The sequence below is a fragment of the Drosophila albomicans genome, chromosome X (assembly GCF_009650485.2).
Source record: "Drosophila albomicans strain 15112-1751.03 chromosome X, ASM965048v2, whole genome shotgun sequence".
Lineage (NCBI taxonomy): Eukaryota > Metazoa > Arthropoda > Insecta > Diptera > Drosophilidae > Drosophila > Drosophila albomicans.
Window position 1 is genome coordinate 2043615 of NC_047627.2, and position 18439 is coordinate 2062053.

The 18439-nt window shown below is 33.4% G+C and overlaps 1 protein-coding gene across 2 annotated transcripts in view; it reads right to left on the reverse strand.

The window, feature by feature from the left end:
• Window positions 1–458: 458 nt before the first annotated feature.
• LOC117573379 (uncharacterized) overlaps window positions 459–18439 on the reverse strand; it is a 43364-nt gene continuing 25383 nt past the window's right edge. The window contains exons 3-10 of one of the 2 annotated variants that reach the window (XM_034256529.2): window positions 13123–13846; window positions 10950–11342; window positions 7140–7312; window positions 5551–5667; window positions 5124–5435; window positions 3597–3886; window positions 1728–1931; window positions 459–1636 (exon numbers count right to left, since the gene is read on the reverse strand). In XM_034256529.2, coding sequence (XP_034112420.1) covers window positions 1166–1636; window positions 1728–1931; window positions 3597–3886; window positions 5124–5435; window positions 5551–5667; window positions 7140–7312; window positions 10950–11170 — 1788 coding nt within the window. In that variant the 5' untranslated portion in view covers window positions 11171–11342; window positions 13123–13846 and the 3' untranslated portion in view covers window positions 459–1165. The remainder of the gene's footprint in view (window positions 1637–1727; window positions 1932–3596; window positions 3887–5123; window positions 5436–5550; window positions 5668–7139; window positions 7313–10949; window positions 11343–13122; window positions 13847–18439) is intronic. The other variant, XM_052008483.1, reaches the window with a different exon arrangement.

Sequence of the window (18439 nt, forward strand, 5' to 3'; positions counted from 1 at the left end):
ATTAAAAAAAAGTTTTGGTATATCTCTAAATTACTTTAGATACTGTCGCACGTGACATTGTATTTTTTCGGTATATTAATTTGTTATATTTTACGATTTTATAATTTATATATCATATATTGGTATGTTTCGGTATATTAATTTAGTATAATTTACGCTTTTCGTATTTATCGAATTTTGTATTATTTTACGGAATTATTATTAGCCAGTTGTTGTATTATTTAGTATATTTTAGAACGTTGGTATTTATCTATTTTAGTATTATCTTCCTATATTATTATATTTCGGTATATTAATTTATAATATTTTGGACTTTTGGTATTTAATAATTTTAGTATTATTTCCAAATTTTATTTATTGTCGATTTCAGTATTTTAGATTTTTGGGTATTTAACGATTTCAGTATTAGTGGTAGCGGGTATCTCACTGTCGAACACACTCGACTGTCGCTTGCTTACTTTGTTTTCTTTTTCTTTTTTGTGGTGTGCACTCGCACACATGACAGCAAATGCAGTAAACCGCAAATGTTTGTTACTCCATTACGTTCCCAGCAATGTGTGTTCGTGTGTATGTGTGTGTGTGTGTGTGGGTGTGTGTGTATGTGTGCCGTGACTGGCCCTATTATGCTACCCCGTTGGGCTTAAGTTGTGTCTGCAGGCTTTTTGTATAGATTCGTTTCGATACTCGCAACGCTTTTGCCACAGCCACTGCCGAAATTCAAACGAATTTCCCAAAGCATTCGTTGCATGAGACCGCCGATTAAAATGTCTGAAATGCAAATAATACAGGTAAAGGCCGCGGTCCCAAGCGTGTAAAGACCAATCGAAGCAATCGATTTGCACATGCTTTATATGTATTTGATTTAAACTACATTTATGACACTTAGGACAAACAACAATTACGATTAGGATAACTAGCATAAAGACTATAATCATCACATTATGGCACAAAAATAAATGGATATATTGTATATCTATTGTATATACGAGTAGTTATTATACAGTATTGACTTAAAAGCTAACAGAAGAAGAGAGAGAGATTTTTATGTATGTATATGTAGAGAGTAATGAAATAACAAAGCCACACACAGCCACTTCACTGCAGCACTGACTATACAATCGATATCGATATCGATGTCGATACCAAATCTATTACAAATCCCCGCTCACGCAATTAAACGCCCTGTGGCCGCAGCTTTGCCACGACACCGTCGACTGCTCGCATTGTGGTTGTATGTGGTTGAGTTGCCACCACCACCAGCAGCAGCAGCAGCCGAACTGTGTCCATCGCCATTGAGTGTGGTTGTTGTGTGGGGCACGTAGAGACTGATATTGTTGCGTGCATGCCGATGCCGATAACGATAGCCGGTGATCAGCTCACGGACCGTCTTCCGATACTTGTCCGACAGCACGCAATATAAGAAAAAATTCGCTGCCGCATTGATGGCAACCAGAAAATTCAAAATATTCCCAGCAATCCTCTGGATGTTCATCTCAATTTTCACATACTGTGTGAGTATCAAATAAATTGCCCATGGCAGCTGGCAGACGATGAACAGCAGCACAACGGCAATCAGTGTGATTGTCACACGATTCTCTTGCGAAACGCTTCCCTTGAGGCCCGAACTCGATTTCCGCTAACATGCGTAAAGAAAAAAGAACAAACACAAAACAAGAATTTCGATTAATTATCATCGAAAAGAATTCTCCTTGACTCTCTCTTCTCACCTTGGTGCGACGTATGCTGCTGGCATTGGTCAGATCTCCGCGCACATTCTTCGAGCGATGCACGAGCAGGATGAGGAAACAGTTGAAGGTGGCAAGCAACAAAAGTGGCAGCAGCACAAACACAACCATCGAGTAGAGACTCCAGATGGTAATGTACAGCTCATTGTTGCCCAGATCCGAGTATATGTTATTGTATACAGTTCTCTAAAGGACGATAAACAGTCAAATTATATAATATAAATACAGTTTTTCGTTTACAAATACTAAATATAAATAAATATGACATTATATAATACATACATTCCATTTGTATAGTTAAATATTAAAAACTTATATATATCTATATATAATAAAGATTATTATATTATATATACATTTTCTTTTCATCTTCGTTTCCTTCATATTTGATGGAACTCTTTAATAAATAAAATAAAATCAAAATCTATGCAGCTGCGAAATAGCACTATACCACTTTTGTAAATTGTCAAGTTAACTTTTATTGAATTAGGGGATAACTAGTTTATATAAAGAGACGAACGTTTCTCTTCTAAGAAGCATTAGTTATATGACATAAAAAGAACTCTTTAACCGAGTGTGCTCGATCCTGAAATTCCCGCTACCCATTTTCACTAAAACCAAAACAGTGTGGTATTATTCTATAAATATACCAAATTAATAAACTAAAATTTTAAAATATACTAAACGCGGTTTCATATATCGATATGCTATTACGTTAAAAAAATACAATATACCATGTTCTTAATATACCAGATTGTCAAGCAAAACAACCAAGATGCGATTGCAACAACCGTTTTCTTTTTCATATAAAAGTATTTATATTTTGTATACCCACAACCCATAGGGTAGAAGGGTATTATAACTTTGTGCCGGCAGGAAATGTATGTAACAGGAGGCAAGGAGGCGACCCTATAAAGTATATATATTCTTGATCAGCATCAACAGCCGAGACGATCTAGCCATGTCCGTCTGTCCGTATGAACACCTAGATCTCAGAGACTATAAGAGATAGAGCTATAATCTTTTTTCGATAGCATTTGTTATGTTTGCACGCAGATCAAGTTTGTTTCAAATTTTTGCCACGCCCACTTCCGCCCCCGCAAATCAATAAATTGGAATAATTTTCAAGCTACAGCTGCGAATTTTGGTGTATACAATAATAACTATAGTATTTATGATTTCTGATTGATTTGATTGTGATCAGATAAAAATTGTGAAAGTTATTAAAGAAATACTTTTGTATTGTCAAAAACGCCTACTTACTTAGGTGCTTTGGCCGACAATTTGGTATATTGTGTCGTCTATGGTATATTTTGAATGTGATACTATATCGATATGACAAATATACCTTTTGGTATATTTTTAGTATTTTTTAGTATTTTGGTATATTTTGAAGAAAATACCGCAATATTTATTAAAAATAGGTAACAGGTAACAGGCTGTACCTTTCTTACTTGTTTTATTACGTTCAAAGTATACCATATAAAGTATATACCAGTTTGCCAACAAAAACCCGACTTTTCTCTTTCATATAACTAATACACTTATTATCAGAACGCATCCAGGAATAATAAACACTGTTACTATTACATCATGATGAAATTATATTTATATACAAAAAATTGTTGCGAATATTTATCACAATAATCGTTAGTTCCATATATGATGAGCATAAAAAAAATTAACAATAAAAGTTGGTGCAATTTGTAGGATTGCATCTGTATTTTCTTGTAATCTCTCAGATATCTTCTGTTGTGTACTTACACCAATTATTTCTTGTGCGTTAACTCATATTTCACTTGAAATTTTCTCTCCACTAATTATTATTACCACGATTAATTTTTCACTTACGTTTTCACACATATGCGTAATGTTAAATTCGAATGCGCTGTCGATGCTGTTGCTGTTGCTGTTGATGTTGTTGTAGTTGTAGTTGAAATTGACATCGCTGTCGCTGTCGCTGTGGATGTCGATGGCGATGTCGATGTCGTTGTCCTTGCTGCGTCTGAATCTGCGTCTGGCACGTGACAACTGCAACAAACTGTCCGTGGTCGCTGTAGTCGGCTCAGTGGCTGGCGCATTCACCTCTTCGCCGTCAGATGTTGTTCTGCTTAACCGTTGCTGCCTACTTGGAATGTGCTCTGCCCGAGACCGAAAAAAAAACAGCAATGAAGTTGCATACTAAAGTATTTAAAAACCAGCATTTAATTTCCATACACAGAGAAAAAATATCTATATTAAAAAGAGGATTACAAATCTTAAGTCAACTACTTTTGAAATAGAAATTTCAGATTGAAAAATGATTAGTTGTGAGTTTAAAAAATCTATATTTGAGAAGATTTGATCTTGAGATTTTGGTTTCTTTAATTTGACATTTTTTTAATCTTTTTAGCAAGAATTTCGAGAATGAGGAATGTAGAAACTTATTTGTAGAACTTTGATCCTGAATTAAAAATTCACCTTTTTGGTTCAACTTTGAAATCACATAATCTTCATTCAAGATTTTAATATTTTTTTAGCAATTTTTTGTGTTTCATTATTTAAACAAGAATGTAATCTTGAATGTTGATTTAAGACTTTACCTTCTTGGTTTTAGCACTTTTTTGTGTTCCTCTCTAGAATCTAATTTTTGTAGCACTCTGATCCTGAATTACGAATTTGGCGCATTGGTTCAAATTTGACATCAGATAATCTTGAGTTAAGATTTTTTCTTGATTTTAGCACTTTTGTTGTGTTTCATTGTTGAAATAAGAATATAATCTTGAATGTCAAGAATGAGGCATTAAGAACTTTCGTAAAACTTGGATCATGATTTAAGAATCTAACTTCTAGGTTCACTGTTGACTTCACATAATCTTGATTCAAACGTTCTTTCTTGATTTTAGCACTTTATTGCAATGTATTCTTGAATTTTAGGAATGAGGAATCTAGAATTTACGTAGAACTTTGAACTATATTTATGAATTTACCAATTTGGTTCAATTTTTACTTTGCATAAACTTAATTCAAAGCTTATTCTTGATTTAAGCACTTTTTTTTGTGTTCCATTGTTAAAACAAGAATATAATTTTGAATTTCAAATCTAATATCTCTAGAATCTAATATTTGTAGAAATTGGATTGTTATTCAAGAATTTAACTTCTGCGTTCAATTCTGACATCACATAATTTTAATTCTTGTTTCTAATATTTTTTTCTGTGTTCCATTCTTGAAACAAGAATATAATCTTAAATCTGAACTTTATTTAAGAATTTATCAACTTGGTTGAGTTTTGACAGCACATAATCTTAATTCAAGATTTTTTTCTTGATCTTAGAACTTCTTTTTCTGTGCAGTAAATCAAGTACTTTGATGTAACAAATTTTCTTTATCACTTACCATTGTTGCTGCCGCTGCCGCTGCCAGGATCGCTGCCCAAATCAAAGTGCTCGAAATAGCGGTGTGTGTTGGCGCTGCCGCTGCGATTGGTTGCTGTAGTTGCTGTTGGTTGCTGCTGCTCATTCGGCTGCAGCAATGCTGTGGTCGGAGGCGGCGTGCCGGACGTCGTCTGGATTGGATTGGGCGTGGGCGACACATTTGCCAGGGTCTGATTGCAGGGCCGGTTGGCGTCATCCATCAATTGCCAATTGATTTTGTATGTGTGCTCGAATGCCGTTAAGAGCGTGGTCAGCAGGCAGAAGAGAGCAACGGCTGTCAAAACAATACAAAGGGACCTCAGTTTTGCTTGCTTATCCCAGGCCCCAAACACATGGCACATGGCACACAGCATCGAATCGCATCGCATCGTATCGATGACCACACTCACCTGCTATTACCTTCTTGGCCAGCGACTCGGTGCAGAATGTTTGTCTTTTGAGCGGATAGCGTATCGCTATAAATCGCTCGATGGTGAAGCACACGGCTATGTAAATTGAGATGTACGCTATATGTGTGTGTGTGTGTGTGTGTGTGAGTGTGTGTGAAACAAGCAAATATCAGTATCTCTTCGTTGAACATGAACGCATGCTAGCCAACTATTAATAATGCTCTTCCCATCCCCATTCATTCCCTACCTCCATCCCTCCCCCTTCCGCAGACAAAGACAAGACCACGCTGAGGTCTCTGGAGGATTCATCTACATGCATTGGCCAGCTTAATCTCTGCACGCTATTCAAGTATATTACGTGAATATTCATTAATTATGTTGCAAACTATTCGCCGAGGAATGCAAAGAACTTAATATCGAGGTCTTAGCATATTTTGACCTTTTAGCTTTAATTAACTAAATGTTAGCTGTCCTTCAGCTTATGCGTCTTATTCTTTAATTTATTTTTGTTTATTTATGGATGTATATTGATTGAACTAAAGATGTTAGCTGTTTACTAAAACATAGGCAATCTAATGAATACAAACAAGTAAGAAATCTACTGTCGAATGTGATGGACTGTGAGATACATGCTACCCATATTGAATAAAACCAAAGCAATGCGGTATATTTTTAAATATACCCAATTCATATACTACAAATATACTAAAAATATGCAGAATGTTATATTTGATATATCGATATAGTACTACATTCAAAATATATCATATATTATAAAATATTGTGATATTATTCTCAATATAAAACAATTCAATGTACTGAAAAATTCTAAAAACATAGTACTAACATACATTCAAAATATACCACATGATATAAAACATGACCATATTATTATCAAAATATACCAAGTACCAAATAAATGTACTGACGATATTCTAAAATATACTGAAGACTATATTTGGTATATCGTTATAGTACTATATCCAAAATATACCACATGATATAAAGCATGGCAATATTATTATCAAAATATACCAACTAAATGTACTGACGAAATTCTAAATATACTGAAGGCTATATTTGGTATATAGATATAGTACTACATTCAAAATATATCATATATTATAAAATATTGTGATATTATTCTCAATATAAAACAATTCAATGTACTGAAAAAATTCTACATTCAAAATATACCACATGATATAAAACATGACCATATTATTATCAAAATATACCAAGTACCAAGTAAATGTACTGACGATATTCTTAAATATACTGAAGACTATATTTGGTATATCGATATAGTACTATATCCAAAATATACCACATGATATAAAGCATGGCAATATTATTAACAAAATATACCAACTAAATGTACTGACGAAATTCTAAATATACTGAAGGCTATATTTTGTATATCGATATAGTACTACATTCAAAATATACAAGTTTAAACAGGAAAATAATAAATATGTATATAAAAGAAATTTCCATTTAGCTCAAGTTCCCATTTCTCTCATCTTTCCAAGCTTAAGTTAGCCATTTACTCGAGATGTTAGCCATAATCTTGCATGGCATTTACTTACCACATGCATCACAGAGCCACATCATAAGCCCATAAAGCTTCCAGTAGAGCTCGCATTGGTATTTGAAATAATCGTAGTGTTGAAATGATAATATTAATACAAAGGTCAGGTACGCAATGTCCGTAATTGCCAGAGCCGTTAGATAAATGTTTGTGGTGCACCTCATGCGCTTCCTAAATGGCCACACAGCCAAAAAAAAATAAAAATAAAAATAAAAATAAAAACAAAATATACAGAAAGAAAACAACAACGAGAAGGGCAATAAAATAAAATAAGAATAAAAGCAAACAATTTGTGTATTTAGTGGGTAAGTGTGTGTGTGTTTTTGGGGAAATCTGGTCAGCTGGCGTTGAGGACACAATGGGACTGTGCCAAATGCAACAATAATTGAATAACCAAATGGCCCTGGAGTGTGCGGGGAATATGTGGGGAGGGTGCCGTTGACCCGCCACCTAGCGGTGGAAGCGCGAAGTCGGCGAGAATGCCGAAAAAGTCGCAAATGTCGACAGAGAGTCATAAAACCGACAAATGCACAATAAAACCTAACTGTTCATATTTAGTTTTTGGCTTTTACGTAATGTGTGTGTGTGTGTGTGTGAGTGTGTGTGTGTGTTAGTGTATGTGAGTGTGTGTGAGTGTATGTGAGTGTGTGTGTTTGCGCGTTGTGCAATGGGCCAGCACGATGCTTAAATGACCTCAACCAAAAATTGACCAACACTGGCCACTTGACTACATAAATATGTTTGCTTCAGAGAGAACACTCCTCTTCAGCTGAATCTTCTATCTATCGACAATAAAATGACTTGGTCATTGTAGAAAGCAAAACGAAAACAAAACCTCAAAATAATACAAGCATTGTGATATAACTGAACATCACCATATTATATCATTATTAGATAATGATATTATTATTAGAATACAAAACCTCAAAATAATACAAGCATTGTGATATAACTGAACATCACCATATTATATCATTATTAGATAATGATATTATTATTAGAAAACGAAAACAAAACCTCAAAATAATACAAGCATTGTGATATAACTGAACATCGCCATATTATATCATTATTAGAGATTTTTTAATTTTAGATTTCTTTGTTTTACACTCTTCTCCAGTTCATTTTCTATCTATCGCTAATAAAATGAAATGAATTCAAATTTAATCAGTATAGAAAAAAAAGGTTTAATAAATAAAAGTGAAGTATGAAAAATAAAAAAAAAAAACTCAAAATGATAAAATCATAGTGATAAAACTAAGCATCACCATATCACATCATTATCATATGATTCTGAATTTTAGTTATCTTTTTTACTCTTCCATTTTCTTAAGTAAATCTTCTCTTTTAACAATGATAAAATAAATTTTTATACCCGCTACCCATAGGGTAGAAGGGTATTATAACTTTGTGCCGACAGGAAATGTATGTAACAGGTAGAAGGAGGCATCTCCGACCCTATAAAGTATATATATTCTTGATCAGCGTCAACAGCCGAGACGATCTAGCCATGTCCGTCTGTCTGTCTGTCCGTCTGTCCGTCTGTGTGTCTGTCCGTCCGTCCGTATGAACACCTAGATCTCAGAGACTACGAGAGATAGAGCTATAATTTTTTTTCGACAGCATTTGTTATGTTTGCACGCAGATCAAGTTTGTTTCAAATTTTTGCCACGCCCACTTCCGCCCCCGCAAATCAAAAAAATCGAATAACAAGCGTAATTTTAAAGCTAGAGTTGCGAATTTTGGTATATGTAATAATAACTATAGTAGGTATGATTCTTGAAAATTTGGTTGCAATCAGATAAAAATTGTCGAAGCTATTAAAGAAATACTTTTGTATGGGAAAAACGCCTACTTACTAGGGGTCTTAGTTGCTTTGGCTAACAATCTGGTATATTGAGCCGTCTGTGGTATATTCTGAATGCGGTACTATATCACATATACCATTTGGTATATTTTTAGTATTTTTGTAGTTTATTTGGTATATTTTGAGAATAATACCGCAAAATATATTGCTTTTATTCAAAATGGGTAGCGGGTATCTCACAGTCGAGTACACTCGACTGTAGCTTTCTTACTTGTTTCATTTCTTGTTAGTGTTAAGTAAATATAAACTAAAAAAATAATTTTATATAATATAATAATAACTTTATAATCATTTTTTTTTTTAATGAAAAGTCATTGTATAACTAAACTAGACGAAAGGGATTTAATAATTTGTATAAATATTATTAAATATTCCTTACTTAACTTATTTAAAATAAAAAGAAAAATACTTGTAATCAAAACCAAAATATTATATTTCCTTCCTTAAATATCTACCAAAAAACGAGTTAAAGCAAAGTTGAATTATTTCCGTATTCCTAACTTTTAACGAAATAATAATCTATAATTGATGTGGAATATATTATTTTGTGTTTAGTTGTTAACCAGTATAAAATCAAGGAAAATAAATATTTAGTCAAAAAACTTAACTTTGTTTTTTTCGTGATCAATAATTTATCTTTAACGCATTACCGAAAATGTATATTATAGTTTCTATAATTGTATAAAGTAATTTAAGAAGTAAAACCACTGCAGAATTTAAAGAAAAAACTATTTTTTTTTGCTACAAGGTAGTTTAAATTTCATAGAATATATTAATCAAAAACTTTTTGTGACCCTCAATTCGAATTTAGTGAGGGGACCGCCACATGTATTTTAATCGCGTTTCAAAACTTTGAACTAGTTTTACTCGAATTACAGTTTTTAAATTCAAACATAACAAAACCATATCCTTAATCCGCGAATACGCAGAGAATCGGACTGGTTTTTAAATAATTGATTGGTCGATTTTTAGCTGTCGAAAAACTGACCAAATTTGTTAAAGTTTTGACTGTTTTCTTCAAAAGTGCACCAAAAATGACAAAATTCAATATTTTCAAAAATCCTTACGACATTCTCTTGATATAACGATTTAGATTAAGAGTTTTTTTCTGTCTAGTAGGTTCAAATTTACAATGCTTGTGTTGGGTGCCGCTCAGACAAAACTCGTCTCAGTTTTCGTATTTTATAAAAATAAATTGTTGTTGTACTTTTAAATATATGTTTAACAACATATCCAAATTTCGTTCATTTAACCTCATTCCTTCTCGCCTATAAAAAATCACAAAAATGTATCAAATGTATGATTGTGTATGTCTGTGTTAGTTCAAATAAATCTTAAGGAAAATATTTGTAATCAAAGAGTAAGCTTTGTTTTTTCTTGATTAATAATTGATAATAATTGATAATACATTAGTATTAATATATCTCTAATTAAATATCGCTTGCAGCGTCTCCGTTTGTCGCATAGTTTGAACAATTTATTATTAAAAACACCGCAGCAGTTTCTGCCAATTGTATCTTATCTGTGAGCCATTTGCATTTGGCACATAAAATTGTGGATGTTGTTACTATTGTTGTTACTGTCGCTGCTATTATTGTTGTTGCTGTGGCGATGAAATGATTTTAGAGTGCTGGCTAGATGGCAACAATTAAATGCCTCGTGTAATGTGCTGCTGCTGCTGCGTACCTGTTTTCAGTTTGAGTTTCAGTTTCTGTTTTTGGCCATGCAACACGCAACATAAACATAAAATGCATAAAATAGTAATGCTCCACATTGGACACGGACACGGACACAGACACAGACACAGAGAAGCACTTGTGCCATTTGAATCAAGTTGCCCGCTCGGCCGTAATCCAGCAACAATAACAGTCAAACAGCAACAGCAACAACAACAACGATAGCAGCAGGAATAACGAGAGCAACGCATACAAGTGCACTTACCGCGTCAAAACACAAATGCTCACTGCATTTCCCAATAGTCCAATAACAAAAACGCACGGCACCAAAATGCGTTGCACAACGCGCCGCACTTCCGCCACATCCGCATCCGAAAACGTTTTTGCCTCCTCTGGCAACGACGTTGATGCTGCCGCTGCTGACGCCGCTGCTGACGTCGCTGCTATCGCCAGCAGAGGCAGTGGCAGTGGCAATGACGTCGTCATTTTTCTCCTCAACCGTTTCCACAGCTGAGGAGCTCTCTCTCTCTCTCTCTGTCTCTCTTTTTCAGGAGGAACACTTAAGCTTCTTGATTCCAAATACCGTTTCCAATTTCACTTGTCGACTTGTGCCAGCCTCCCACATCCACATCCACACCACATCCAAGTGCAACTGCAACTGCAACAACACACAGAGAAGACAGACAATGATAATTAAAAATCAAATTCCTGCTTAATTCCCATGCCGATGAGTGCGATGCTGTTCGTCGTAAATGAGACTTTCTGAAGAACAGATTACATTGCCAAATGCAACTGATTTGGTCAGTTTATGAACTGCGCACAACACACAAATGTTTTCCCATTTTTACCGTTGAAATAATCTTTTAACCCGACTATTTTGCATTTTTCAATTAAGTTAAACTAAAGTGCCGTTGCCTGAGCTTTAAACAGCTTTCGCACAACTTGCTGTAACTGAGACTAATTACAAAAATACTTAACATCTAAAAGTACAAAATGGAAAATCTACATTTATGACTTGTACGTGTTAAATACACATTCCAAAATATATTTATATATTTTATGTTTTTAAATATTTATTTTAACAACAAAAAGTAGAACGTAAAATTGCACCGACAATTCTTTAACAATATCTTATTTGGAAAACACATCCACATAAATGTAAATTAAGCAATTAAGAAAACTACCAGCTACAAAGTATTTCTTAACTAAACTTCCAACCTAATTTTCAGGAATCATAAATGCTGTAGTTGTTATTTTATGTCCTAAAAATTGCGACGTTAGCTTCAAAATTGCGCTTTCTATTCGATTTTTGTTAATTTGTATGTCGGAAGTTTGCCTGACAAAAATTTGGAAAATAATATCTGCGTGGAAACATAAAACATGAAGAAAATTATTTCGCTAGCTCTTCTAGTTTCTGAGATCTATGTATGTATTCATACGGGCAGACGGACAGACAGACGGACATTTAAAATCCAGTAAATACTAATAAAAATATAATAAACAAAATTACGATATGAATATTTAATTTTAAAATCAAGTTATAAAATTATGTCATTTAATTGTCAATGTATATTTTGGCTATTACTACGATTAATTTTCAAGCAGCCGATTTTAAATAAAATTCATAAAAATGCTAAGACAAATCACAAATTCGTTGAACATTTTCTTATTTTTATCACTAAGCTTAATTAATCTTTTTTCAAGTTTAAAAATTGTAAATATATTAATAAAAATAATATAATACAAATAAATAAAATATATAATAATAATAATATATAATATAATTTAATATCTATTTTTACATTTATGTATGTCATTAAATAATGTATATTTATTTTATTGCATGTTAATCAAAATATTCTAACAAAAAAACTAAGATCGTTAGAAATTGCTTAGTGAATTCCTGGACAATAACTAAATTAAAAATTAAATCTTAGTTTGTAAGTATATATAAAATAAAATAAAATAAATTCCAAAAAATCTTACATCGTCATTAAAAAAATATTATTAACGAAATAAATGATTTAAAATTAATGTTTACTTAAAATTCGCGTCAAAGCGAATGTAATTTTAAGTAATTTAAACCGCAATTAATAATAATATAAGCAAAATAAATAATTCAAAGAATCTTCAATCGTAATAAATAATTTTACGATTTAAAATTATTTGAATCATTTATTTTGCATTCGCGTTGAAGTGAACTGGTATATATTTATTATAAAAAATAAGTAAATAAGTTGAAATAAAATTTTTACTTTGAATTCACTTCAAAGCTTGGTTAGTTGATTGCAATTTACAGCATGTGTGTGCTTTATGAATAATTGTTGTTTGTCTGTCTGTCTGTCTGTCTGGTGTCTGTCTGTCTGTCAATCCTCGTGTCTCCGCATCGCTTTGTGCTTGGAAGAGGGCAAACTGTAATCTGTAATGGGAACGCTTACCTTACGAGTAGTGTAACGATACGCTTTATTCCCTTTGTTGCTGCTCGATCGCACTCACGTTTCGGTCGCTGGGGTGCAATTGACCCTTAAAGCGCCATCAAGTGCAGCAGCAGCAGCAACAACAGCGACAGCGACAGCGGATAGGTAAAACGACGGGGAAAATTTGACTTTTCCTGTTGTTGCTCGATGTTGTTCTTGGCGTTGTTGTTGTTGCTTAATGCAACGAATACAACTCGTATCGCTTTGACTCTGCCACGTACAACATTAACACGCGTCCTTCTTCTAGATATTGTAGTTGTTTTTGTTGTTGCTACCGTTCAAATGCATTACACATACACATACACATACACAAACACAAACACTCAACACACAGCGACACGTATTCGCAATATTTGCGAATTTTTTTGCTGCGTAGCAAAGGATGCTTAGGGGGCGGATTGCCTGGCTGTGAATTTGCCACTTTTATTGTTTTTAAAACGCTTTTCAATTTCTTCTTCGTTTTTTTTTTGTTATTCTTTTTGTTTAGGTCTGTGTTGTGCTGTATTCACTTATTGTTGTTGTTGTTATTGCTGCAATTGAAGTTTTATTTTACGCGCAATTTGTCTGCTGCGGGGCCTGTCGACTGCACTGGAGGAGAAGGTTGAGGGCGAGGACGGGGATGAGCTTGAGCTTGAGCTAGAGGTTGAGAATGGAGCCAGCGTGGCGTTGTCCAATAACATTTTGCCTGCAATACACAAAGGCAAAAGCCGAAAACCAAAATTGAAAACCAAATAAATAAGTGCAACATCGTATATACTATATGTATGTATGTAAGTGTAAGTCTTCTTCTCTCTCTTTCTCTATTTGTATGTGTGTGTGTGAAGAGTAAAGTGTAAAGTGCAAGTTCAAAAGTAATTCAAGACAAATAGCCGAGTGGCAGTTGCAAAATCTGCAAGCATTTTCCGAGCTAGCAACCCAGATCCCAGATAACAAATACAAACAGAGACACACATTTACACCCGCTTACACACCCACACGTACACACACTCACACACTCAATCAATGCGCCTTGGGCTACTGCTATGCTGCTGCTTCTTCTTCATCTTCGGCATTGTATCAATGCCAATCCATGCGGGGCCCATAAATCATTTGGAGCCAAGATAGAAGCTTCCGATACAGACGATGATTAGCGAGCAATAAAGCAGTTGCCATTGTTTTCTCTTTTTCTCTCTGTTTCTCTCTCTCTCCCTCTGCCACCTCACATAAAATCGAAAAGAGCAACAACAACTATGATTATGCAACTTAATGGTCGAATAAGATATATGACAAAAATGACTTTAAAATGACGCTAATGATACATTCGTAATTTTCTTTCAAAGGATTCAACACACAAAAACCTTGTTAAAACAAGTAAGTTAAAGCTACAATCGAGTGTGCTCGACTGTGCGATACTCGCTGCCCATTTTCAATGAACGCAAAATACTGAGATATTATAAATATACCAAATGAATATACCGAAAAAATACTGAAATATACCAAAGTTTAAATTTAACGTAGAGTATCGATACACATTAAAAATATATCGAATGAATATACCGTAAAAATACTAAAATATTCCAAAGTCTATAATGTGTGTATCGATATTTCATTAGATTGAAAATATACCAAATAACTACCTAAAATACTAAAATATTCCAGAGTCAATAATTGGTGTATCGATATTTCATTACATTAAAAATATACCAAATAACTACTTAAAATACTAAAATATTACAGAGTCAATAATTGGTGTATCGATATTTCATTACATTAAAAATATACCAAATAACTACTTAAAATTCTAAAATATTCCAGAGTCAATAATTGGTGTATCGATATTTCATTAGATTGAAAATATACCAAATAACTACTTAAAATACTAAAATATTACAGAGTCAATAATTGGTTCATCGATATTTCATTACATTGAAAATATACCAAATAACGACTTAAAATACTAAAATATTCCAAAGTCTGTAATGTGTGTATCAATATTCTACTATATTGAAAATATACCACAGACTACTTTGGAGCAACAAAGATCTGACTACCTCTTTATGTCATATAATTTATTTCCTAAATAACTTCTTCAATGGAGGCATAAAGTTATAATACCCTTTTACCCTACGGAAAGCGAGTATAAAAAGTACCATTAATATCTTGCATAAAATCCTCGTTATTACTCACAATGCAATTGCTTTTCTATTCAAATTACTTTTCTTTAACGCCATCGATTTTCAGCAATATTTCAGATACTTTTGCATATGTTTTATATCGAAGTTTCTTTTCCACAGCTACTTTTGTATCTTAGCTACAGCTTCATTTCAAAGTTACTTAAGCCACCAAGAGTGCTTGAAATGCTTTCAAGTCATATTTCTTGTAGCACCTTTTGCAATTAATTTTGTATCTTGGATACTTATAGCATCTAACAGCTACTTGAGTGTGCAACTTTTCAGTTTCTTTTGTTTCCCATCAAACATTACGACTTCCTTAGCATTCTGTTCAATTGTTGCAATCCAACAGAATAACTTTAACAATTTGAATTTCCCTACAATATTTTGGTACTATTTAAGAGTTAAATTTAATCGTTTATTTTCTAATAACAACTCAAACGCAACGTTTATTTAATTTAAAAGTCGTGTATTTAAACAATGTTGAAAAGTCGTCAGACTTTATGCAAATCAAACATCCGCATCTATTATCCATACGCACCGTGAGCCAGCGCTTATAAATAGCTCATTAGCCAGCCATATCATAGCTGGTTGGTTTTTCTTCTTTTTTCTTTTGGTGTGAATTCTTAAGCCAGAGCTTAAGCTGCGCCAACAGCAACAGCAACTTGGTTATCAATGAGTAAGCGACTGAATGAATGTGAATGAATGCATGAACGGGACCTCCCCTCCACACCCCTCATAGCTACCTTTGAGGCAATGCATCCAGCGCGGGGGAAGATGCGAATGAAGGTGGGATTTTGCAGCTCGTGTCTCTGCTGTGCTATTTACAATTCTGTTGCAGTAACTGTTGCAGCTGCAGCTGCCGCGTGCAACCGCATGGCCCACTCACTGGCAAAGTCCCATTGTTGTTTATTATTATCATCTTTTTTAAGCATCGCTTTTTTCTCTCTTTTTGGGAGCTGCCATTGCACGACAGCAGCAACAAATGACAGGCGGCCATTTTTTTTTTTTGTGTGTGTTGGCTCCCACGCCTGGCATGCAGGCAAGAGACGACAAAAGACGCCTAAATTAGCACACACATACGCCCACGCGGTTTGCAAGTACGTGCTAAAAAAAACACAACTAAGAAAGCTATAGTCGAGTGTGCTCGACTGTGAGATACCCACTACCGATTTTCGCAAATAGCAACAACAACAATGCAGTATTATTCTTAATATATGTATATACATAGTTAATATATACATATATGAATATACCTGAAATACTAAAATATGGCGAAGACTATTTTCGGTATATCGATGCACTATTAAGTGCTATCCTTTGAAAATATACCAAATTCATATACAAAAAATAACAAAATATACCGAAATCTATATTTCATTACGTTACATTACTAAATATACCATAGATTATAAAATATACCAGATTGTATAATTCTAAAAATATACCGAATAATGACTAAATATGACAAACACTTTATTTGGTATATTAAAACATTATTACGTTACGTTACTTAATATACCATAGAGTACACAATTTGCCAGGTGGTATTATTTTAAGAATATTTAATATTTATATTCCAAAAAATACCAAAATATAACAAAGATAATTTTTGGTAAATCGATATACTATTACATTAGGTTACAAATTATACCAGATTAAAATAAAAATAAAAATTAAAATTAAATTAAATTAAATTATACATTTTCAGATTGCATTATTCTAAAAGATACCAAAAATACTAAAATATACAAAAAAATATATATTTGCTATATCGATACTTTATTACTTTACGTTACAAAATATAGCTTAGAATACAAAATATACGAGATTGCATTCTTCCCAAAATAAGCCAAATTGATATTCAAAATACTGTTACATTACGTTACGAAATATACCAGATTGTATAGTTTAAAAAATATACCGAAAAATATAAATGTGTACCAAAGACAATAATGGTATATTGATAAAAAATAACTATAACTACTATAATAATATACTATATGTTAATATACAAATATACTATATTGTGCTATTCTAAAAATATACGTAAGACTACAGCAATATATCAAGACGTTTATTTATAGAATATACCATTGAGTATAAATACACAAGATTGTTAACCAATCAACTAAGATACGATACAATCTGCCATAAATATTATAGTTACTATTTTATGCACCAAATATCATGGAAGGTTATATACCCTGCTAACATATGGGTAACGGGTATAAAATTGTATATATGTATATACACGAAATAAAGAAGTGACAGAAGGCAAAAGGAGAATGCGATGAAGATACGAGAGAAGCAGCGACTACAACTGCAGGATGGAGCTGAATTGTCAGCTTTAGCTTTTTATGTGTCGCTGTGCCGGGCCGCGTTCCAGTTTAGTTTCTCTCATTTTTCTGCTTGCAACTAATTTTTGCATAATTAGTGAGTGGCTCAGTGGTTACAACAACAAAAACAACAACAACAACAACAGCAGGGAAAACAACAAGTCAAGTGTGCTGTTCCATTTTCTCAAGCCAAAAACCCAAAACGCACGTTGCCTCGCCTTGTCTCCTGCCACTTGCCACTTGCCACTTGCCACTCGCCACTTTGCAACCCAATGGCCTGACAGTTTGCATTACCTTAAAGTTGCCAGGCAGCCAGCCAAGCAGCCAGCTTTAAATGCGGCCCCCTCGTTGCTTTGCCTGATAAGCCAACATTTAAACATCATTTAGATGCTAGCTTTAAATTGAAAATGAGCCAAAGCCAGTCGCAAGTCAAGTCCTGTCGAGTTGAGGCCAAGCGAGTCGATTGAAGTTGACTTAACTTCATATAGAAATCCACGTAGCGCACTTGCTGAAGCTACTCAACACTACTTTACATACCCTATCAATAAAATTGTTGTCCACCAATATTAATTTTTGTTTGACTTGCTGGATAACCAAATTTAATGGAAAGAATTGCCAATGAAATGTAAAAATTCCATAACATTTTTTGGCTTGCTTAAATTGAATTTAAATATGAAGAAGACTACTATACTATACATATGATATATATATTCATTTTAAGTGTTTTCAAATTAATTAATTCAAGTGTTTCATATAAAAGGTCTAATAAAATGGAAAATAAATATAGGA